Source organism: Lygodium microphyllum, chromosome 8 (assembly GCF_053477565.2).
Source record: "Lygodium microphyllum isolate KBCC chromosome 8, Lygodium_microphyllum_v1.1.10, whole genome shotgun sequence".
NCBI lineage: Eukaryota > Viridiplantae > Streptophyta > Polypodiopsida > Schizaeales > Lygodiaceae > Lygodium > Lygodium microphyllum.
This window is the reverse complement of record NC_141142.1, coordinates 5,297,918-5,322,833: the sequence shown is the minus strand read 5'-3', so window position 1 is coordinate 5,322,833 and position 24,916 is coordinate 5,297,918. Positions and strand designations below refer to the sequence as shown.

General features: G+C 42.7%; 1 protein-coding gene across 1 annotated transcript in view; it reads right to left on the bottom strand.

The window, feature by feature from the left end:
* The window catches only part of LOC148031925 (LL-diaminopimelate aminotransferase, chloroplastic-like), a 36,773-nt gene extending 20,744 nt beyond the window's left edge, over positions 1-16,029 (bottom strand). The window contains exons 1-3 of the mRNA XM_087682512.1: positions 15,843-16,029; positions 6,490-6,625; positions 6,251-6,367 (exon numbers count right to left, since the gene is read on the bottom strand). Of these exons, the coding sequence (XP_087538638.1) occupies positions 6,251-6,367; positions 6,490-6,597 (225 nt within the window). The 5' untranslated portion in view covers positions 6,598-6,625; positions 15,843-16,029. The remainder of the gene's footprint in view (positions 1-6,250; positions 6,368-6,489; positions 6,626-15,842) is intronic.
* Between the last annotated feature and the right edge of the window lie 8,887 nt (positions 16,030-24,916).

Here is a 24,916-nt window from a genome sequence, read left to right as displayed (position 1 = left end):
TTGCAAAACCTTAATATGACTCCAATAGGCCATTAAGAGTGATGGAAACAAGCTGATTATCTGAGACCTCTTCATCAATGTTTAGTAATTGCTCAATAAGATCTTTGATGCCAGTGAGAGAGGCATCCATGTTACCTCCTTCCATGTGAACGTCTTCTAGTTGCTTATGTAGGTAAGCAACGCACACTTCATTGCGCACTTGATACAATGATGCAAGCTTATCCTATGCATCCTTGAAAGTCTTGCATGAACAAATGTGTGGAATGATACCTCTCTTCAATGATAAAGAGATTAGGGCATGCGCTTGGGCGTCATGGCCATCCCACCAAATATACTCTTCAGCGGGAGGTGATATGGAAGAAAAAGATCATTCGGCATCATGAGAGCCACCTTTTGAGGTGGAGGTGGGAGGTGGTGTCAATGTTAGAGAAGCCGGCCTTTACTCACTGCCATTTACAATATGCCATAAATTATTAGCGACAAGAACATGTCACATCGTGTAGGCCCACATTGGTGACCACAATCAAGGTGCTTGATACCCAATCTAGTTTAATGATTGCTTACAACGAGGTAAAATCTAGTACCTTCTATATAATGACCCAATTCCTCTCCCAACCGAGCCTCAAGGGCTCTAAGTTCCATCATTTTCATGCCCTAGCTTCCACTAGGGAACCGACGAATGACAAGCATCTCTAGCATTTCCGCCTAGGACATGTTGGGATAACTCTCTTTACAAACGGTCATACAATCAAATGTTTGAGGGCCTTCCACACCTAAAATTATCAAAGAATGTTTGTAAAGCTTGTCAATTTGGGAAACAACACCGTAAATCTTTGCCTCGGTAGACCCCTTGTAGATTTTAGGGGTCCTAGAGGTTGATCCACATTGATCTTTAAGAATCAGCATCCACTACTGCCATTAATGGTACATTATACTTCTTTTTTATTATGGATTATTATACAAGATATATATGGGGGATTATTATACAAGATATATATGGGTTTACTTCTTAAAGTATAAATTTGATGCCTTCATATACTTCTATGCTTGGGTGCGCCTTGTGAAAAATCAAACTTGTCTTCATATAGATACTATGAGGTGTGACAATGGTTATGAGTTCGTATCCCATGAGTTCTCCATGGCATCTCCTCCCAGCTCACCTCTACCAACTCCCCTTCTCAAAATGAAGCTATAGAGTATAGGAATTGGACAATGATGAACATGGCACGCTCTATGCTATTCGTAGCAAAGCTTCTCAAGCGCCCATGGACTAAGGCTGTTAATACTTCTGTGTACATCCTCAATGAATCCCTCAAAAGACCACCATTGACGCATTCTTTGACACTTGTTCTCTCATTTCCCACCTTAAGAGTCTTTAGAAATCATGCTTACACACACACTCCTAATAATAAGATAGAAAAGCTAGAGCCCAAGCTAATCTCTTAATCTTTGTAGGTTACTCCTTCAAGGCAAAAGCACACTACTTGTTTGATCCCAAGACAAACAAAGTCATTACCTAGAGATATGTAGTTTTTTTATAAGAGGGATATCATGCAATCCCCTACACCACCCTTTGAGCCGAGTCCTCGGCCTACATTGCCTAAGATAGTGCCCTCTAAGCCAGGTCTACTACTCGCTCTTGACCCACATGTAGAGTCTTGAGCTCCCAAGTGCCCTTCTAGGGACTTGTTAGCTTGTTGGTACAAACAAACCATGTGGGATTCGGGAATTCTTTCTCTGGACTCCACCACGGAGGGACCTAGAAGATCTACCTAGCTTGTACCTACTGTTAGTAGATTAGTCAGCTCAGGTGTGAGTCTGTGCTGCAGAGACTACTGTATTTTTTCTGGCATTTTCCAGTGCCCTTTTTAGGGCTAGGGAGTATTTAATGCTGGCCGACTAGCATTAAATGCTCCCCCCATTTTATACCTATATATTGTTGGGGCTCCTCCTCCTCTTCGATACTTCAGCCATCATTTGTGGATTCTTCTGAGGAGAGAGGAGCCGGTGCCAGGGTGCCCACACAGCCAGTGACTCACTGTTGTATGCTACTGTCTCGTGTTCGATATGGATTCCGTTTTCCAGGCATACATCTAAGTTCTCATCTGTATTTTTGTTTATTTTTCTTGTCTTGTGTTTCAGCATGTTGTTTATGCTTCCATTGCTGCACCACTTCTGACATGGTATCATTTTTCAGGTTTTGTGTTTTTGCTGTGTTTTATTGCTGATTTTTGGACTGTTTTCACCATTGTTGTTCAGGCGGCTACTGCTCCATTCAAGCGACTTGTTTGACCTACGTTTTCTGCAGATTTGTCATCGCCTACTATCCAACACCTCTTGCTGCCTGTGTTTTCATCATCATGCTGCTGGCAACAATTCCCTACATCTGTTTATGCAGTGTGCAGCCTGCGTTTTGTTGTTTTCAGCACTATTTTGGGCTGGGCGACTGGCAAAACAGGCCATTTTTGCTGTTTCTGGCAGATTTGAACTGATTTTTTGACTTTGTGCAGCAGATTTTGGCTTCTTTTGATCAGCTTTCGGGTTATACTGTATGTGGACGCTTGTTTTTTGCAGTCTGTGCTCGTGGTTTGGCTGTGTTCCCTCTCCCAATCCCTTTCTAAATCCTCTCTAGATGGCTCCTCCATGAACATCCACTAATGACAAGCTCCATGGACCTGATTATTACGCGTGGAGTGCAGTGATGAAGGCTTGGTTTATTCAAAAGCGGTTATGGTATGTGGTTAACGGAGTTGTGGCACGTCCTCGACAACCTTCTCCAGTTCCATCTAATTTTGATAAAGACAACCATGAGGAGGCAGTGCTTACATGGGATTCGGATGATGCCCGTGCTTATTCAGCATTACTTCGATGTATTTTCAAAGAATTCCTACCGGCGGTCACCTCTTGTACAATGGCTTCAAACGTATGGTCGAAGTTACAGTTGATGTACGAGGCTCCTTCCACCATGAGGGCTGTTACTCTCTATGGCCAGCTCCAGCAAACTGAAGTTTGAATCCAAAGATACGATTCAATCCTTCCTACTTCGTGTTACCCAACTCCAGGACCGGCTTCGCACTATGCAGTCTGCCCTATCAAAGGCACATCTTGTTGGTACGGTACTCTACAAGCTTCCTCGGGAGTTTGATGGCATGGTGAACGCTTTACAGGCGCACACATCTACGACTCCTGTCAGTTTTCTTCACATGTCCTCCATGCTACTTGAGCATGAGGCTACTTTGCGACTACAGGGGAGGATTCCGTCACATTATGGAGGTTTAGGTGAGGCTCTTGCAGCTTCAAAGAGGGGTTCACAATTGAAGAAGTCGAAGGCCCAGTGTTATCACTGTGGCAAGAAAGGTCATCTAAGGAAGGACTGCAAAGAGTTAGCGACTTCCAGGAAGAAGAAAAAGGAGCAGAAGACAAAGCGGGATGCGGACTCCTCCGAGGAGTCATTATCTGCCTCAGATTTCGATGTGATCCTCCAGCCAAGGCGAAGTCCAAGGCACGGAAGGGATCCTCTTCTTCAGATCGTAGGAAGGGCTTAGTAGCCCCTTTCTCAGCTGCTTTCTAGTGGTGGTGATGCGGACATCCCTCATGACTCTCCAATGCTAGAGGGAGTGTGAGAGGGTGGTGAGATGGGGCAGCCATGCCTCATCTATATGTCTATACAGATGCACAAAATCCAGAGGACTTCCTTGACACATCGACCGAAGTCTGGCAGGTACAAATCCTGGAGCTAGGATTGACATCCAGGTTCATGATGGGCTGGTTACTTGACAGAGAGCGGGAGGCTTTCATTTGGAGCCCAGATGAGGGGACACTTTGGCGGTTTTGGCCGAAGGCGGGGATTCCATGGTCACATGTTCAGAGACATGTTTTGTAGATTGGTCTTGTATGTCCTGAGTGACATAGGTAACATAACACAGAGAGCTGCTATGATTCTTCTCTATTTTCCGATGGTGCTATTATGATTGACATCGACGTCAGATACTCTCCGAGGCATCTTGGTGGTGGGCTAGCCACTCACTGCTTGGATATCCATGGTTCTTCTAGTGGTTCTATGTTGTATAGTTTATGATACCCCATCATTGTACTATTGTCTTGTATCAAATCACCCCTGATCTGAGAGAGGGTGTTAACAGATTAGTCAGCTCAGGTGTGAGTCTGTGCTGCAGAGACTACAGTGTTTTTTCTGGCATTTTCTAGTGCCCTTTTTAGGGCTAGGGAGCATTTAATGCTGGCCAACTAGCATTAAATGCTGGCCAACTGCATTTAATGTTCCCCCCATTTTATATCTATATATTGTTGGGACTCCTCCTCCTCTTCGATACTTCAGCCATCATTTGTGGATTCTTCTGAGGAGAGAGGAGCCGGTGCCAAGGTGCCCACACAGCTAGTGACTCACTATTGTATGCTGATGTCTCGTGTTCAATATGGATTCCGTTTCTCGGGCATACATCTAAGTTCTCATCTGTATTTGTGTTTATTTTTCTTGTCTTGTGTTTCAACAGTTTATTTCAGCATGTTGTTTATGCTTCCATTGCTGCACCACTTCTGACACCTACCACATCATTTGTGTCCATATTTACGGTAAATTACATAGCACATTCTAAGCTTGAGAGTTGGCAGGAGGCTCTAAAGCATCCCCAATGATGAGAGGTTATGGAAAAGGAGCTCGAAAGCATTGACCAAAATGGAACCTGAACCTTGGTGGATCATCCAAGTCACACAAACATCATTGGGACTAACTAAATCTTTAGAACTAATTGAAAAAATTCAATGGTACCTTGGATGAGTACAAGGCTCGCCTTGTGGTACAAGGATTTCGACAAAAGCACGATATTAACAAAGAAGAGACTCTTACTCCAACTATGGAGTTAGCATCGTTCCGCTTGTTAGTTGCATTGACTGCTCACCACCATTGGCCACCCACCCAAATGGATGTCAAAAGTACCTTTCTAAATGGCTATTTGGATAAGGAAGTCTATGTGGAGAAACCTCCTACGTTTTCTCATTCAAACAATAAGGATAAGGTCTTTTGCTTGCAGAAAGCTCTTTATGGGCTAAAAGCAAGCACTACATTCATGGTCCATAGGATGGATGAGTTCCTCAAAACTCATAGCTACCATTCTATAGCATGTGACCCAAATTTGGATGTCAAAATGGAATTGCCTCCGCAAGGAACAGAAAGAGGTAAGGAGCTAGGAGGCAGCCCTCTTGGATTGATAGCTCTAGTCAGAACTCTGTACCTCTCCACCCCTTATAACCACTCAGCTGCTGTCTGACATGTAAAATGTAGAGATGCTGCTGATCTGTCAATGAAGCCTCACTACAATATGGTGGACATGCCCTAATGGACAAACTTTCTTTTGTGAATCCTTTATAAATTAAACTTAAAGATATAGAGGGGCCAAACACTATAAATTTTGCAGCATACAAGTACCAAAAACACTCATGAAAAACATCTTAGTGAGGTCAATCCAATCCTCTACTGGCAAGACTATGAGAGAGAGAGATTGGTGCAACAATCTTCTAGCACACAGTCCTCAGCCATAACAATCTAATTTCCAAATGCATTTGTACGAGCAGTGCACAAAGTAGCTAGCATTTTGGTCCATGGCCACTGCCATTCAGCAAACTAATGTAAGAAGGCCAATTTACAAGCCAACATATGAAGATGGATGTTCGGAACATTAAATCCACCATGAGATTTAGGATAGTAGACATTCTGCATGGCCAGTAATCTAGCACCTTACTTGTGCAGCTTAGATTTCCATAAGAGTTCCATGGACATCAATGTGAAGGAATCAATTTCAGATTTAGACTGCATCACTAGGGGCAAGAAGAACTGAATATATGCCATAATGACAAATATTGAACAATTCATAAATGTACACCCCAATGGTCAACACTAGATCAAAAAACCCTTCCCCATAAATCTGAAAGTTTGGGAGTAAAGCCCCCCTTGCTCATGACTTATATAAACTAAACATGCTTTAAAACATCCAATTTCGAAGGTTCCATGCTGCTATGTAAGTAATTGCTTAAAGCACTATCCCCAGACAATGTATTGCACACTAGCGATTATAAAAAGTCATTCCTTTATTTGCAAAAAACTAGCATAATGATCCAAACAAATGCAAAGCTGACAGTTCATGATTGGTTAAATTAGTGTTCAAGAGTCCCCAGCATTTCTAAAGTGGGTCAAAGAAATGATCAGCATTTGACTTCCCTAGGTTTCGAATTTTACCTGCTCCATGGCTGAGGCTATCACTTTAGGAATTGGTTCTGATGCATCTCCAACTGAAAGATCTATTATATTTGCACTGGGATGAGTGGCGCGGTGTTCTGCAAGTTTTCGACGTACCTAAATTTCTCGCCATAAAACAACCGCAAACCAAACTGTGCAAAGTTATATTATTTACAGATGGATGTGATTACCATCACTAGGGCCTAAAATAAGGAAGAACGAAGGTTTGGAAGAGTCACCTCCTGGAAAAATAAGTCACGTTCACACTGTGCCAGGTTGGCATTGCGCTGAACCTTAGTAGCATGTTGTGTCTGAGCCACACCTTTAGCTGCCATGGCATCATTCATTATGTTGACAGTTGATGGCACGTTATCACTGTACCACATAAGCAAGCTGTTAATATAAACACATCCTTTTGAAAGTAATGTACTTCACATTGATGATAAAGAACTGATTAGCTCCAACAATCAGCAATTCTTTTGACCAATCAAAATTTGATTGCCATGTCAAAAGAGCTAACTGCACCATGTGACCACTTCTTTATATCAAAAAGAACAATATTAATGTGACTGAATATGTTGCATTGCGTACAATATACTTGTTGAGCTCATCAATACACTAACTAGAGCTCATACAATACACTTATTGAGATTTGAAAGGTGCTATATCCCAAAATTAGATGTCTTCCCTTTCTCCTCTCCACCACCCCCAAAAAAAGAAAAAATAATTAAAAAAAGGAACACGTTGAAACAAAGCAATAGATGGAGGTCTTACAGTTAACCAAAGTATAACAACAAAGCAACAAAAAGTATCTGAAGTTTAACAGATACAAGTTGTCAAGAAGAAACACAAAGCGTACAGCAAACACTGTGCCAAAGAAACTCAAAAACGTAGAAGAAGAAGAAGAAGAAGAAGAGTGAAGAATGGTAATCACTGAATCATGCTAATGAAACATGTGGATACAATGAAGCAAAGCTCAAAGAAGACTGCGCTTTCCTAGCTAATCAGGTGGCAGTATTTGGAAGGAATAGGCACTGTGAAGAGAGTGAAACATAGTCCTTGGGCAGAGAAATGATGAAGGACAACAACTGAAGAGCGAAACGCAGTCCTCAGGCGCTGCTGGCAGCAAATGCAAGACCTGCAGATGAAGGCAACAGTCTCCAAAAGGTGCTTGTGAGCTAAGCGGCCACCATAGGCAGCAAACACAGGTTGCTGATCAAGGATGCTGGCAACAAGCTGGTGACATACAGATCTGCAGCAAAAAAAGGCCTGTTCTAGGGTCACCATGTACTTGAAGCAGCCAAACTCAGGTCGCCAAGTTGAGGATGCAGTAGGGGCTGGACAGTCGATGGTGAGGAAAACACAAGTGGGCAGCAACCTCTAGACAAGGCAGCAGGCTGGGCAAAAGCCAGCTGACTCGGTGGCAGCTCCAAATGGTGTGGGCAGCAGCAAACAGCTCCAGAAGGTAGCACGAGTCACCCTCGTTGGGGAGCATCCATCTAGGCGTTGGAGAGGTGGAGAAGATCAGTTGTCGATGATGAGGGGGACTGGCTGAAGAATGAGGTGTAGAGTGATGAATGCCCATGCCCTATTTATAGGCACATGAGTCACTAAAGTGTCTAGGGTGGCACCCAGACTCTCTTGCCTGACACCCAAACACTAATCAATGATACAGATTAAGCCTTTTTGGGGCTGTAAATGGAAACCTAAATAAGAATTAATAAAGTTAATGACTTTGGTTTCTCAACACAAGTAGTCGGGACATCAATATATGGCAATAAAATTTTCTATAGTATTTGCCCCACCATAGCACATTCACATCAACGTGTCCCACAATGCTTTAGAGGAAACGCCAAAAGACCCTTGCAAAAAACCAAGAAATATGGAACTGAGCACTAAACAAATCGGCTTCGAGACAGACATGCTTCTTGGTCAACAATTACATATACTCAACATATTAATTCTGGAAACCCTAACTCTTGCATGGCCACCAATTTCACAGTCAATGGGCATTGGACAGCATAAGGATCTTGGTAGCTCACAGGTGGGACCAAAAGAACTATCAAGAGCTTTTTACCTCAAGGGCAAGACTAAAGGAACTTCTAAAATGTGCATTCCTAAGGTTCAAGTGAAAGCTTTCACATTAGCTCACAGATGGGACCAAAAGAACTGTCAAGAGCTTTTTATCTCAAGGGCAAGACTAATGGAACTTCTAAAATGTGCATTCCTAAGGTTCAAGTGAAAACTTTCACATTAATGTTAAAGTTTTGTTCAATAAGCAGTTGGGATTTAATGTCCAAGCAGGCTCTTTGTGATTTATGCATTTTCAAGCTACCCCTTTAGGATTTAATGCATTAACAAGCAGCCCCTTCAAGATTAAAAAAGGCTAGTGGGATTTTTAAGCTGACATATGCAATCAGAATGCCTCTCTGGCTGTTTGAAGCTTTTCATCTCTCTCATTCAGCAGCCACAAGTTTGTTTCAGCTCTTCTCCTCAGTTTTGCTGCAGATTTCTCAATTCTCAGCTATAGAGAATGCATATACAGTGCATGGAGTCAGGACAGCAGCAAACCTTCTCCTCCTAGCATGGGAATCCATTGGGCAGCTCCAGAACTCCACTATCAGAAGGTTTTGTTGCTGATTTAGACCTAAATCTCTTCACAATAGGTTCTCAATGTTCTATTGTGAGAAATCCCTCTGTTTGTAAGAGAAGCAGTACACAAATTTGTGGGAACTGTTTAGGACAGATATCCAGGCAAATGCTCCATGAACATAAGCTTAATTGCTGGCTGCCATTTCCAGGGTTTTGCAAGTTGTGGACCTTTGAAAAGTCCAGGCTCGGTAAGAGAACAGCAATCCAGATGAGTCATTCAGCACCTGAGGATCAGTTGTGTTGCAAGAAACTGTTGGAAATTCAGCCTAATCTAGAGCATTCTTCAATATCCTAAATAAACACCAAAAGGGGAGCCACACATCGGGGCCAATAGTTGTATCTATGTACATGTTACAGGTGCGCTCTAGCTGTCAGAGATCATAGCCTGTTCTGGAGGGCAGTCGGACCAGCAGCAGCAGTCGGACTGCTGCAGTCGGACCAGCAGCAGTCGGACTGCCACGTGGCAGTCCGACTGCCTGCAGCGGATTTATTCCAAGCTGCGCCCTATTTTGGCGCCCCGTTCTAGGTGGTTTTTCGCCTATTTATTGCCGACGTTTTCAGCAGTCTGGCTATTCTTCTCTGTCGCAGATTACAGACCGGTGCCGTGCAGATTTCTGTCTCTATTCGCAGATTTCAGACAGCAGACAGTGCAGACTGCAGCAGACTTCGAGGTGGACAGCAGGTCGCATCGTCGAGGTGGAGACACGCAGTCCAGCGCACTGCGCCCGTGTATATCTTTGTATTCAGCATTCTTTATACAGCAGATCTTCATTGTACACTGTCTCTTTCTCTCCCTTTTCTCTCTGCGTTCTCTCTCTCTCAGTCCTACGCTTCCGCACCGCTGCACTCTGACATGGTATCAGAGCAGTGTTTGAGGGCTGACTGAGCGCAGAATCAACCTGAAAAGGAGTTTCCATCGCGACACAAATTTGCGTTTTTTGTGTTTAAGGGCAGACAGGAGGGCTGCGCCTTGGAACAAGGCTGAAACGAATGTGGGCGCACAGGAAAGGAGTACAGGTGGTGGATTTGCTGCTGTTTACTGCTGTTTGACACGGAGGAAGTTTGAGTTTTCAACCTAAAAGTGCAGGTTTTCCTTTTTCATCGCCTCCGGCGGGTGAAGAAGCTTCGGGACGCGGAAGAGCCTTAGCAGGCTGAGTTTACTCAGTCAGAGGGGGCTGCTTTTGCGTTTGAGAAGGCATTGCAGGTGAAGATGTCTACAGAGATGGACTTGGAGTTCCAGGCGATTATGGACCGGAAGGTGCCTGTCTTACCGGCTCTTCCTACAGATCAGAAGCTCGACGGCGACAACTACCGCATTTGGCGCGTTATGATGTTGGCCATTCTTGAGTCCTATGATTTGGCGGAGTTGGTACAGGAAGATATTGACCGGCCTTCGGTAAGAGATGAGTCCAAACTCTCTTCCGATGCTCGTGCGGAGTTGGCCAGGGCCCAGTCTCATTGGGACAAACTGAATGCCAGGATTCGATCCTTTCTCTTTCTATCATGCACTACAGCCGTGATCGCTCACATCGAGCACTTGACGGTGGCTCGTGAGATATGGCTGGAGCTTGATCAAATGTACAATCGGATGACCCTGATGAAGAGGGTTTCTTTGGAGGTACAGATGCGGACCTTGTCCGTCAATAAGTCTTCTTCGCTAAGGGAACACATTAACAAGCTAAGGCAGCTACAGATGCAGGTTCAGAATGCGGGGAAGCCAATTTCCTCCGAAGACATGGCGATTACACTCTTGTCCCAGTTGCCGCCACGATTCGGTACATTTTACTCTGCCCTTATTGCTTCGGGGCGAGAGTCTACTCTTTGGTGGGAAGAGTTGGTTCCTATGGTCCTGGACCAAGAGGAACAGTTAAAGGGACAGAATGCTTCCAAGACGGAGGCGTTGACAGGTCAAGCCTCTCAGAAGAAGGGAAAGGACCAAAAGAAGAAGAAGGGGGATAACAAGTCCAAGAAGGACAAGGAGAAGGACAAGGACAAAGACTCCACATGCCATATTTGTGGAAAGACTGGCCATTGGAAGAAGGATTGCCCTGACAAAGACTCGAAGGACACCAAGAAGAAGGAAACCAAGGATTCTGGAGTGGTGGCTGCACCCTCATCAGCTGCATTTCTACATTTAGTTGTCATTGAGGACGCTTCACCGAATGCTTCTGATGCTGCGATGGCGGCTCCCCAATCTCGAGAGTGGATTATTGATAGTGGTGCCTCACGGCACATGACTCCTTCATCAGATGGTGTTGCCCAATTGCGACCTTCGCGTGGGCAGGTTCTCATTGGAGACAGCTCTTCAGTTTCTATTGCAGGTCGGGGTAAGATGCAGCTTATTCCGGATGGACGAGGTGGCACCCATACCTCAGAGGTTTTGCATGTACCAGGATTGGGGTACCATCTCCTTTCAGTTCATAAGATTTGCTCCCTTGGTCTTTTGGTGGAATTTGACAGTTCTACTGTGCGAGTCCTTGATCGTGAATCGAGGAAGGTTCTATCATCTGGATATGAGGAGAACGGCATTTACAAACTGAAGTCTTCCACTGCCCTCTCTTCTCTTCTTCTTACCTCACAGTCACAGTCTGAGTTATGGCATGCTCGGTTTGGTCACCTGAACTATGACTATCTTCGGAAGGCGTCACGTGGACAGCTTGTTCGAGGGTTGCCGGATATAGTGGTGAGCCAGCAGCCATGTGTCTCCTGCATACGGGGAAGCAGCATCGGGATGCCATTCCCCACACAGCTTCGCGGCGGTCTACTTCACCGATGGAGCTAGTATCTACGGATCTATGTGGCCCTATGAGGAATGAGTCCCTGCGTGGGGGCTCGTACTTCATGCTGATCGTGGATGACTACAGCACGATGACATGGGCCTACTTTTTGGCACTAAAGTCAGAAGCTTTCTCGCACTTCAAGGATTGGCTTCTCTTTGAGGAGAACCGATCAGGCCGGAAGTTGAAGACCTTGCGATCCGACAAGGGAGGTGAATTTGTGTCTAATGAATTTGCTCGGTTTTGTGCAGATAGAGGAATTCACCAGGAGTTTGCCAATACCAATACTCCTCAAGAAAATGGTATTCTAGAACGGAAGAACCGCAGTGTGATCGAGATGGCGCGCACCATGATGGAGCACCGACAGACCCCTCAAGTTCTGTGGGCCGAGGCTGTGGCTACTGCAGTCCACATCCTTAATCGATCCCCTACTTCGGCCGTGGAAGGGATGACTCCATTTGAGGCTTATTTTGGAACGAAGCCAGATGTTTCTTACTTTCGGGTCTTTGGGTGTGATGCCTATGTTCACATTCCCAAGGCTCACCGTGACAAATTTGAAGCGGCTTCCTGAAAACAGGTATTTGTTGGCTACAGCTCCCAGTCCCAAGGCTACCGACTGTATGATCCCATCAAGCGGGATGTATATACTAGCCGTGATGTGCAGTTTGTGGAGGTTCCGGCTTCTTCAACGGGTGAGGAGCATCCCGTTCTTGGAGATCCAGGGGAGAGTTTGGCTCCTTCTACAGTTCCACTGGAGCCTGTGCCGTTTGATTATGATTCTGTTTCTGACACAGAGTCTACTGTTCCACCGGATCCTTCTAAGAAGTTACCACCGGTGGACATTCCAAAGTCTTCTACTGATGGAGAACGACGAGGGGAGGTTCGGTCTCCTCCTCGCTAGGTCCGTGACACACCCCATGATTCAGGGATCAAGGGGGTTCCTGAGGAGTGGGGACCGCAGGATGGTCCGCGGCGGTCACGGAGGCACCAGGCGCATTCTTCGGAGCTTGTTTGCTCCAATTATTGTTTGATGTCCGGAGTTATGCAGGATCGAGAGCCCACCTCCGTGAAGAAGGCTTTACAGTCCGCCCCATGGAAGAAAGCTATGGAAGCTGAGTTGGAGGCTATTGAGAGGAATGGCACTTGGTCACTTGTGCCACGCCCCCCGAAGAAGAAGGTGATTGGAGTCAAGTGGGTCTTCAAGACCAAATATCTCAGTGATGGTACTTTGGATAAGCACAAGGCTCGCCTTGTTGCTAAGGGTTTTGCCCAGCGCCCAGGGATTGACTGTCATGACACCTTTGCCCCTACAGCTCGTATGGCAACCATTAGAGCTGTTCTTGCTTTGGCTGGCCATAGGAGATGGCCTGTTTATTAACTGGATGTGAAGTCGGCCTTCCTGAATGGTGATTTGAAGGAGGAGATCTACATTGAGCAGCCTCCTGGCTTTGGTTCTTCAGATGGGAAAGTCTACAGGTTGAAGAAGGCCATGTATGGTCTCAAGCAGGCCCCGCGAGCTTGGAACGAGAAGATTGATTCGTTCCTCCAGACTCAGGCTGCGCCCTATTTTGGCGCCCCGTTCTAGGTGGTTTTTCGCCTATTTATTGCCGACGTTTTCAGCAGTCTGGCTATTCTTCTCTGTCGCAGATTACAAACCGGTGCCGTGCAGATTTCTGTCTCTGTTCGCAGATTTCAGACAGCAGACAGTGCAGACTGCAGCAGACTTCGAGGTGGACAGCAGGTCGCATCGTCGAGGTGGAGACACGCAGTCCAGCGCACTGCGCCCGTGTATATCTTTGTATTCAGCATTCTTTATATAGCAGATCTTCATTGTACACTGTCTCTTTCTCTCCCTTTTCTCTCTGCGTTCTCTCTCTCTCAGTCCTACGCTTCCACACCGCTGCACTCTGACACTAGCTCTAGGTCTCTGTGGTTTCCAATAGCTGAATTTACTGAATTGCCGAATTATGTGTTTGTTTAATCAAGGTTTACTAACAACAGTGCGAGAGCTCTAAACGTCCTCATCTAGCTCAGAGTGAGGCTCACCATGTGGAGATGGAGAGGGAGAGACACACGGAATGGCAAGACCACTAACAGTGCCTCGATGCACATCACATCATGCTTTCAGCTATTTTTTCCCTTGGATCCAGAATTTGATCCAATAAAAGACACACTCAAGAACATGGAAGTTCTCTCTTTGTACCACTGTATATCAGCTCTTCTCTTGAAGAAAAAAGAACTCGAGGGGATCTCTTTAATAGTGCCTAGCAAAGATATAGTTTTTCTTGTCAACCAAGCACTAGCTAAAGGAGCAAAAGCATCATGCAATCATTGTAGAAGATGGGACGTGAGGAGTTAGTTTGCTACCATAAAAATAAGCCAAACTCTCTTTAATGCAAGAAACTTGAACACACAAGAAAGGAATGTTGGCACAACGAGGATGCCAATGTAGGACCACAAAGAAGAATCTCCATAAATTACAGTCTTGGATCTAGATAGATTATTTTTAACCCTTCCATCTTCAATGCTACGTGATGAAAAGTTCACTACTCAACCAAAAGAACTCGGTTGTAGCCAATGACCCCAGAGGCAGCCCTATAGCTACTGAGCTGGAATGTAGGGGAGAGACTTCCACCTATTTGATTTACAGTGTGACCAAGATAACCTATGCTTCAAAGGGGGTGTTGAGAAGCCAAGGGTAGATAGCAATGTATTGGTCTAGAATACATTGCCAATGTTGCACATTGAACTTAGTCCAAAGGATGACAGCCAAATCAGATCCACTGAGGCCACTACTGCTGCAATTAAAGAGTTCTAATCTACAAGGAGAAGGGGTGGAGTGAATTTTGCCAAGATCCCAACATATTTAGGAATGCAACCACAACCTAGGGTTTTTAATCTAGGCTAATGTACTTGATGCCTATTTAAGAGGTCCTATGCTTGTGATCAGTTACATGTGTGTTCTAGTTTCACCTCTATTGTTTAACTTTCATTTCCTCTTATGATGAAGCATCTGCACGTAGTTGCTGATTAGGCCCTCCCATTTGATCAAACTTGCATACTGCTATTTCAACTCATATGGAGGCAAGGTGTCTTGATTCCTTGGAGTGGGCCATGAAGTCAGCTACCAACTTTTAAAAAGCGAGAGAAGCGCGAGAAGGCTGGTCAGCCTACCTGATCTGTTGCTGCCAAGCCCACAGAAAAGAGCAAGTCCACAAGCAGTAGTAGGAAAGACTCTCCTAAGAAGGCAGTTGCTTGTGAGGAGCAACAAAGGCTATGGGACAAGAACAAGCGTCCCATATGCAAGCAAATGGGGCATATTGCTTACAGATTGCCCCTTGGCTTTCCAAGATACACTTGAAAAAATAAAGAGACCCACCACAAGCACATTGAATATTTGAAAGGATTTCATGATTCACTCACTTGCCAAATACATCAATTATCGTATTTTCATAAGTGTTAAGAGATGAGTTGTTCAACGTTGTATGCTTAGAAAGAGTGTGCAAGCAACAAAGTAGACAAATGCAGTGAAAACATCACACTCTATGCCAGTTTCGTTTTCTGTTTTGCAAAAAAGAAAACCATGTCAAGTATGTTAGGTGCCATAGATTCGTCAGAATTTCAGCTTGTCTACAGCAGCAACTCAATTTGTCTGCACACAGGAAGGCCTGAAGTCTTCCCTTCAGATACCTAAAACTAGTGCTTCAATAGTATCAGTATTAACGTGGTTGTTGTTGTTGCAGTGTTGTGTTAGTCGTTTAAGCGTGCAACAACTGGAATTCTAGATTTCATCATCAAATCAAAAAGCAAAGGCTAGACTCAATTTTGTATAGAAGATCTGAATAGCGAGCTGTAAGAGTATTAAAGTTTACAACTCGAAGAAATTTTTTGCTAAAATATGGATTGTCGTATCAAGACGATTGAAAGACCAGAAGTGTTGTCACTGCAAATACTTTTGGAACATAAAAATCCATGCCTTATCAACATATTGTGAACCCATACTGCGAGTCTAGAAGACTTGCATGTATTGAGTAATTCCTGATTGTAGTTGCAGGGAATCCGCACGTTCAACACAAAGACAACAGCAAAGAAGAGAGCAAGAAGAGATCACTAACTCACAGCTTCGGCAGCTGGCAGATTAGATAGAAAGACTGAACTGTTACCTGGGTCGTTTTGGGCAGATTTGGCCGCGGTAAGCTTCCTGCACTGCAAGCAAAAATACGAGGGAAATTCCAGCAAGGTCCGTCAATCGATCGTCTGATAAGACACAACACGAGAGCGGGGGTGTCAACCCTTCTTGAAACGATATTACTGTACTGCACAGCTGGCGTTCCGAAAATTGCGGGAAACTAATGGTAAAATTTATTGTGAATAGTGTTTTTCTTTTTTAACGCGCTTCAGAGAAATTTATATTAATAATAATGGTATCTATTCTATATCTTATTTCCAGATCCTCTCTCTCTCCTCCCACATGCAATCATTCATGGCCTCTCTCTCTCTCTCTCTCTCTCTCTCTCTCGCAATCATTAATGGCACGTCTACCTCTCTCTCACAACTAGGTTGACATGTGCAGCTCACTAAAGGAGTTTGAAGTTCTATATGCAGTTTCTACATGTTTGTTATGTAGCAATTTTAGTGATGCCGTTTAGATATGCATAGTGTTTCGAAGCGAAGTACGTTTGTAGATAAGTTTTTGCATTGTTTAAATACATGGAGGATGTCGAAAGGAGAATATGCATGCATATGTAATTCGAGTCACTGATAATGATTTTGAATGCTCACATTTCTTTTGGTCATAGGCACCATGGCCAAGTGGGAATAAGAACAGAAACACTGCATTTTCCTAGGTCATATAGGCAAGGTGAGGTTCTTGCAGGCAAGCCATCCGTCCAAAACATCGTTGTTCTTTCAACGAGACGGTTATTATTTCGTAATATGATGCATGCAAACATGTGCTAATCGGCCCTTTGGAATGCATGTCGTCATCTTCGCTCGACTACATTTTCGAGCAAACTGTAACATCTTGCTTGTAGCATTGGGTCAAATGAAGAACTTTCACGATGGAGCTCTATAATCCTTTCAATGGATTGCCTATTGGGGATGCAAAGCCATCCTTGGATGTGGATGTTCTACTATAGCCATGTACTTCTGGATCAATGGATTATGTAGCATGTTAAAAGCAAACACATCCACAATATCTGATGTAGTCAAATCAATTCTAGTAGATGGCTGCGAAAGCAATCCATCATTCCAAGAGACTAGAGGGTTATCGAGAATAGATTGACGGTCCAAGGTTCTATTCGCAATCACTCTTGTTGTTTTGCATACCGAGATGGATGTATCAATGATGCTCAATAGTGTAAGCTGTAAGGGCTTTGCATTGAGAATTCGTTTTTAGTCTGGTAAGAGTGACACCATGTATTTGTTTCTCTCTTTCTTCGTAAGACATGGTCGGCATTTACTTATCATTATGTTGACTTCATGTTATTGGCATGCAAGGATGAGAATAGTACTTGACAAAGCCATTGTAACTTGTATTTCTTTTGTAGATGGATCGTTCTTTTGCTAGTTGACAACATGATGTCGCATTGTGACTATGCCACAAGATGCACACATTATTAGTCTTCCAATGATGCTTTCACATTCTGTCACCCAAGATTATTTGAATTTTTCTATGTCATGCCAAGTTGCAACAAACAGTTTTAGTGATGTTTTTCTAGAAGCCATAGTTTTCCTTTTTCAAGAAGTCCTGAAGGATGCCTTGTGACTTTGTTTCTTTGTAGCGTCCATTGATGCTGATGAGAACAATATGTTTTTGTCATAAAACTGCAATACACTTGTTCACGGAAGAACATGCTATACTTCGTAATTTTTTTTATTTTAAAGATACTTTATTTTTTCGACGTGCAAGGATGATGATTTTTTTCTTCTTAATAGTAATTCTAATAAAATAAATAAATGAAATCAATAGACAATAATAGTACTTCAAAAACTTTAAAAAAACTAAATGAAATGAGAAAACATTCTATATAGCATGCAGAAGAGTTGGCATAAATCTCTTCATAATTAAATAATTATGGGAGAAGGTGCCATTGCCCCGTCCATTCAGAATATCCGGCTTGTTGAAGCTTTACTACTGTATTGCACAGCCGCTGTTCCGAAAATTGTGGAAAACTAATGGTATCTATTCTATCTCTTATTTCTAGATTTGCCCGAAGGCTCACCCCCAAACCTCACATTGTTGGCATGGCAAAAGCTCAAAAATTTTTGGACTTGGGAAGCTAAAAAGCTTGATTTTTCTAGGACTTTGTAACTTGGCAATCCTCTCTCTCTCTCCCACATGCAATCATTCATGGCCTCTCTCTCTCTCTCTCTCTCTCTCTCTCTCTCTCTCTCTCTCTCTCTCTCTCTCTCTCTCTCTCTCTCTCTCTCTCTCTCTCTCTCTCTCATGCAATCATTAATGGCACGTCTACCTCTCTCTCACAAAGAAACCAAAGAGTTGAGACTATGTCCTCCTGTGTGTGTGTGTGTGTGTGTGTGTGTGTGTGTGTGTGTGTGTGTGTGTGTGTGTGTGTGTGTGTGTGTGTGTGTGTGTGTGTGTGTGTGTGTGTGTGTGTGAATGACTAGATTGCATGACCATCCCTCCATTGTGCTCCAGGCAAGCTATTCATCCTACCATGGAGGCTTTATAGGCCACAACTCTCTTTGATGGAGCTCACCTAAAGCAAGGATTATCATTGTCTGGCATGATTGTTGCTTCTATTTCCAAATCCCATCCACTCGCTTGAACGAGTTTTGCAAAGAAATGAAGTCGTTCTTGAATTATCACAAGCTCCTCTCTTTATGTGAAAGACATAAATGGTCAAGACCCATTTAAGATGTCGTCTTCCAGGGTAGATTTCAAAGAATGGCTCCTCTCTCTTTTTTTTAGGTATAGTGCAGCATGGATGACAAGTGTTGGATAGAGAAACACCATCTCTCAATCTAAAGGCTCTCTATGCTTGCATCCCTAAGATGTTGCCCACTTGGTGTAATTCAAGAGGAGATTGTTTCGAAGGAAGGGAATTGTTGCCCATCCATCATTGCTTCATTATTGAGAAACCAACACATGTAGTCATGAAGCAAATGTCAAGATTGTCGTGCATGTAGGGCTAGGCTCAGATATTAATAAACATTACAATCAGAAGAAACATCTTTATGACTATTTCCAAAGCTTTTTAATGTATTCCCCTTTGTGTTCCTTCTTTATGACTATTCCCAAAGGCTTTTAATGTATTCCCCTTTATATTCCATGGATTTAGTAGGGTATATAAAGCATCAACAAATTCTATTTGGAAAGATTGATGGCTAGTTGCTTGTGTTTTGCATGCCCTATCATCTCATGACATGTAAGGAAAAACTAGCTATGGTTCATGTAGACTTGATGAGTAGCTTTGATGCTAATTTTGCATTGAAAAACTGAATCTATAAACATTGGCATTCTATTTAGTTACAAGATGGCATAAACCATTGTGTTCTATTTAGCTACAATTTGGTCATCTTTTGAATCCTCTATTTGTGCAATACTACTATGAAGTCATATATGGAATAGTTAATCAATTTAGGATCGTTCCATGCAATATTGTTTTGAGAGAGAGAGGGAAAAGGAGAGGGAGGAGAAAGATGCATGACCTCAAGGGGCCAAGCCTATGTAACTCATGCTATCCTAATGGAACAGTGAAATCATTTTTTCAAGTGAATGCTCAAAGCTTGAATATCTTACTTTTCATAGTAGGATCATGTAGTGGGATTTATGATGTGTGGTCTCTATATTATGGATATCATGTTATTAGAGTTACTATGTATAGTAGAAGTTGATATATGTGTGAATGTAGGAGACACTGAGTAGATTATGATGTTTGCCATACAATAGAGGTCGACATAGAGAACATGCATATATAGAGCTTGATAGAATTTGGTTTGTAATATGTGAGTTTCTTAAGTGTACTTTTACATTAGAATGCAATGCATATGCAAACAAAGTGATGTGTGTGTGTTAAACAATTTTCAATGTTATACAAATGCTAAAGCAAGACACTCATGTTAAACTAAGTTATTGCTACATGGTCAACTTTTTTCAATATTCTTTATTCATGTGCTTAAAATGCAACATTCCTTTACTTATTGTTGTGTATCTTTGTGGATTTTGGTTTTCTTAATCATTTGCTTTGACTTAGATTTTGAAGTTCTATTTTCACTTTGTAAGTAAATTGACCCTAACCCTAACTTTGTGTTTATGAAAATCTCCAAAAGTTTAAATTTTATTTTTATAAAGTAAATAGCTAAATTAAAATGACATGAAGGAAAGATCTTGCTACAACTAATCTTTTTTTAATGAATATTTGCATTGTAAAAGTCAACTTTCCAAGTTCTTTTAATTCTATTTCACCTCTTGAATGTTTGATGTTTTATTGAGATTCTAATAATGCATAGATGGTTACTCACATGATAATAATAACCCTTAAGAGTTCAAGGATAATATTAACCAAACAACTTTCTTAAATTAAATGTTACTTTTTTCATAACATTTAAAATATGTGCACATGTACACACACACACACATTGTGTGTGTGTGTGTGTGTGTGTGTGTGTGTGTGTGTGTGTGTGTGTGTGTGTGTGTGCGTGCGTGCGTGCGTGCGTGTGTGTGTGTGTGTGTGTGTGTGTGGCCATCAAGCTCCAAGCAAGGGGAAGTTCCATGAGAGAGAGAGAGAGAGAGAGAGAGAGAGAGAGAGAGAGAGAGAGAGAGAGAGAGAGAGAGAGAGAGAGAGAGAGAGAGAGAGAGAGAGAGAGAGAGAGAGAGAGAGAGAGAGAGAGAGAGAGAGAGAGAGAGAGTCAAGTCAAATGGTAGGGGCGTTAAACATCAAGCACCTATACTACTACCTTAGTTGTAATATTGTAATGGTTTAAAAGAAGTAAGTTCAAGGTTTAGGGTATGGTCAAGGGGGGTAAAGGTGTTTAGAGAGAAAAGGAGAAATAGAAATTGGGGGTGGGGGTGTAAAAACCATTGCTTTATAGGAGCCTTAAGAACCCCCACTTGCACGGATCCTAGCATGGAGTGCTATGATGATTTAAGAGAAGCTCGCTCAAGGTTTAGGGTGTAGTTAATACGAAATCTATCTAGAGAGATAAGAGGGAAAAAGCGAGAGAGAGAGAAGGATGGAGGGGGAGGGGAAAAAAACGCCCTTGCTTTATGAAGTATTCTGGCAACGAGTGCTTGCACAAGTTCTAGTGTAGAATGCTAGTATTTACAATGCCTCTCTAAAATGAGGCAAGTGATAAGCACTAGGCTTTATACCTTAGCTAAGGACTTACAAAAAAGTTTGAAGGATCTATTAGACCTCCTAAGGGCCCTAGGCACAACCAGGATCTTAACTTTGATCTTGGACCATCTGTCCTTAGGTACTCGCGAGCACTGAAGTCTTCTAAAAATTATGTTGTTCCTCAAATTCTAAATGCCTTGCATGGTGATTGCCCTTACAATATTCCAAAGATACAAGGTCTCATCATCAAATGTGCCTTTACCCCCAAACAACACCACTTTACAATCCATTTTATTGTGAATAGTTAATTTACTAAAGTTGTAAAATGACTGGGACAACTTTAATCCAATTGGTGTGAAATTTGTGTAGCTTTAGCAAGATTCTTTTGAGGGATAACTCAACATATTCTCATGAATCCCCTCTAATATTACATCATGGCCTAGCATAGCAATGGCTAAGCATTCAAGCCACTTGGTTGAGTCATGTGGTAGGCTCAATTGTCTGCAGGCATTGCAATGGAAGAGGTAGAGAATGGAGGAAATGTATGCGGAGCCTTTAGACCACCAACTTGATTACAAGCATGCTCTACAAAACCATGAGTTTGATATCGCAGACATAAAGAAGACCTTGCACAAGGATTAGAAAAAATACAACCCAACATGCAGAGCTAGAGCATAAGATGGGGCCACAGTATACAAAGTTGTCGTGGCACTCTCTCACAATAGGGTACATCAAAGATATGCTATGCTTTTGGCCACTGGGGTCTATCTTTACTTCTTGGGCTGCCCCCTATTGAAGGAGACTTCTACAAATGGTTTAACAACAGTTGTGAAGGTAAAGCAAATACGATTCAATTTAAATTTGTGGACAAAGGATTTCATATTGTCCTCTTGGGCTCCAAGGTAGAGAGAGATTGGGTCTTTGTTGAGATTGAGAGAGATAGAGACAGAGTGAAAAGCAAGCATGCTCTCTTCTTCTTTCATTCATAATCTCATAACCACGCACATAGCATAAGTGTATACAATAGTACTAAGGTCCATAGGACCATTCACATTGGGTCTAAGACCACCGACTTATTTAATGTCCCACACTTGCTGATACAGCTGGACAAGGCTAATGTCGGTAATACATACTAAACAGGAGAATAATATGAGCTTGATATTCTAACACTCCCCCTCAAGCTCAAATCATTTGATGAACTCCAAGTAGCTGTCTAAAACTACTAAACTTATCTTTACCCAAAGACTTGGTAAAGATATATGCAACCTGTTCATCAGTCTTCACATGCATAAGATCTACTCTACCTGCAAGAACCATTTCTCTTATAAAATGGTAGTGTACCTCTATGTGTTTTGTCCTGGCATGGTATACTGGATTCGTTGCCAGGAGTACACTACTGAGATTGTCACATAATAAGGTCACTGGAGCATCCACTTGAATATCCAAATTAGCCATAAGCTTGAGCAACCATGAAATCTCACATGCAGCACCCCTGTACTCTGCCTCAGTACTAGACAATGCAACCGTTGGTTGCTTCTTACTGCTCTAGCTGATCATGCCACTTCCAAAGCCAAAAGCATAACCACTCGTAGATCTACGATCATATGAGCATCCTGCCCATTCCGCATTTGTGTATCCAACCAGTTTCAAGGGCTTATCTCTCATATAGAACATCTGATAATCTACAGTGGACTTAACATATCTCATAATCCACCTAATAGCATCTAAATGTGGCTTCCTGGGCTTCTGCATAAACTGACTTATGAGCCCAACTGCATAACTCAAATCTGGCCTAGTGATGGCCAAGTAGATCAGACTTCCAACCATCTGCCTGTACATGGTCACATCCTGAATTTCACCTCCAGTGCTGTTGAGTGTTGAAATGACTTGTTTTTTGGCTGATTTTTGTTGTTTTTGAGAGCTGAATGGTTGATTTTATGGGATGATTGATTGATTTGGAAGTGGTTTGAGAGTGTTTTAGATGATAATGATTGTGTTTTGGAAGTTCACGATGTTTGTTAATGGTTCTGTAATGTTCTGATAGGTTCTGATAGGTTCTGTATACCTTCTGTTTTGTTCTGTTTTGGTCTGTTTTGTTCTGATTGTCTTCTATAAGGAGGGAAGGAGTATTGATTGATGAAGATTGAGAGCTTGTGAAAGTTTATTGAATGGTTTGTGAGAGTTTGGAATAGTTTGAGAGTGAGTTATGAAGTTTTGATAACCTTCTGTAATCTTCTGTAGGTCTTCTGTAGACTGTTCTGCTTCTGTTCTGTTCTGTACTATAGCTGTTCTGGTACTGTTCTGTAGACTGTTATGTATGCTTCTGTAAGTGTTCTGTGGAATGTATGTGTGACTTTGGGAAAGTTTTCTAGCCTTGGAAAGAGGTGAATACAAGTGCAAAAGAGCTTAAAGAAGTGGAAGAAGTAGCTGCTGAAGACTCAAGAGAAGACTAGAGTGAAGTGACAGTAGTGAGCTGTGAAGAGACACTGTAGTGGCTCTGGTGACCCTTCATATCAGACATACCTCTTGGGAGGGGTATTCACGACCTAAGAGTGATTATTGAGAGTAATTGTTGAGAGATTGTAGTGAGGATATGATGTATTATTGATGGAGAGAGAGAGAGAGAGTGAGAGATAGCCAATTCTACTCAAACAGAGTGATTGTATATGAGAGATTGAGAGAGAAGACTATGAAGATATTGAAGATGAATACTATGTGATGTATTTCCATTCAAACATGGTGTATTCCTTTGCTTTCTTTGTTCCATTGATGGATTTTGTGAAGATGTTGAAGAATATGGTTGATTCTATTAAAATCCGTGGGAGATTTACATGATGCTGCATGAAGATTTGTTGTGCCTGGTGTTCTTTTCTTCATTGTGATCATATGAAACATGATAAACAAGCTTGTTGATGTTACAAGATAGATTTTCTTGCAAGAGAATTCCTTTTTCCTTGGTGTTCCTCTCGGGGCTCCATGTTTTTGGTGCGCAGCAGGGGAAACTTGCCATCAACAAGCACCAAAAGAGGCTGAAAATGAAAGAAAGGGCATTGCCAAGAAGAGAAGAATTCAATGGATGTTTGTAAAGTTCCTTCTTCCACTGAAGAGTTGGAATTTCTCATAATCAAAGCCACTTTCCACAAGAAGTTCATCCCACAATGGCGGAAACACATCACCATCATGATGCATGCTCTATGTGGTGGACAGTTTCCTCTCCTTGTTGAAGCAGCAGAAACTTGCATCTTGGTGGCAAACTGTTTGGGAACAAACTGAAGAGCAGAAACAGAGAGAATGACCATCCATGGAAGATTTGGCATTCATTGAGAAGTTTCCAGACAACATCAAGTGGGAGATTGTGAAGAAGCTTCAGGAGTCTTGGTCTGTAGAGGTTCATAGGGACAAGAAGGAAAAGAGTTGGAATTTGTTCGTGGACGCTCAACAGCAAGATACATGGGATGCTTGGTGTACTGATAATCTTCTGTTTGTTCAATTAGCAACCCATTGGAAGTTGGTAGACAAAGTGTTTTTCACAACATACACTGTTGAAACCATCAGAAGCTGGCATTACTATGATGATGGCACCACCACAATGCTCAGACGTATGCATTTTGACACCTTCAGAACCGAATACCTTCCTCTGTGCAGTGGCATGAAAGCCGAATTCAGGGATGTTGAAAAGAAAGAAGTAGAAGAAATGTTGGCAAGAGAGTCCTCCAGAGACTGAAGCCTTGTGTTAACCCTCTGTGGAGCACTAACAACATAGTGGAGCCACACCCCTGATGAATGACGCAATAAAGAGGCAAGCGTTAGAACGAGTCCAGAGGTACGTGAGAAGAGAGAAAGCAAGAATCAGAGCCGAGAGCGAGCTCGCAGCAGAAGCCACCTTTGACGCCCTTGCGGAACTCTTTACAGAAGTCCCAATGGCACATCAAGCCCTT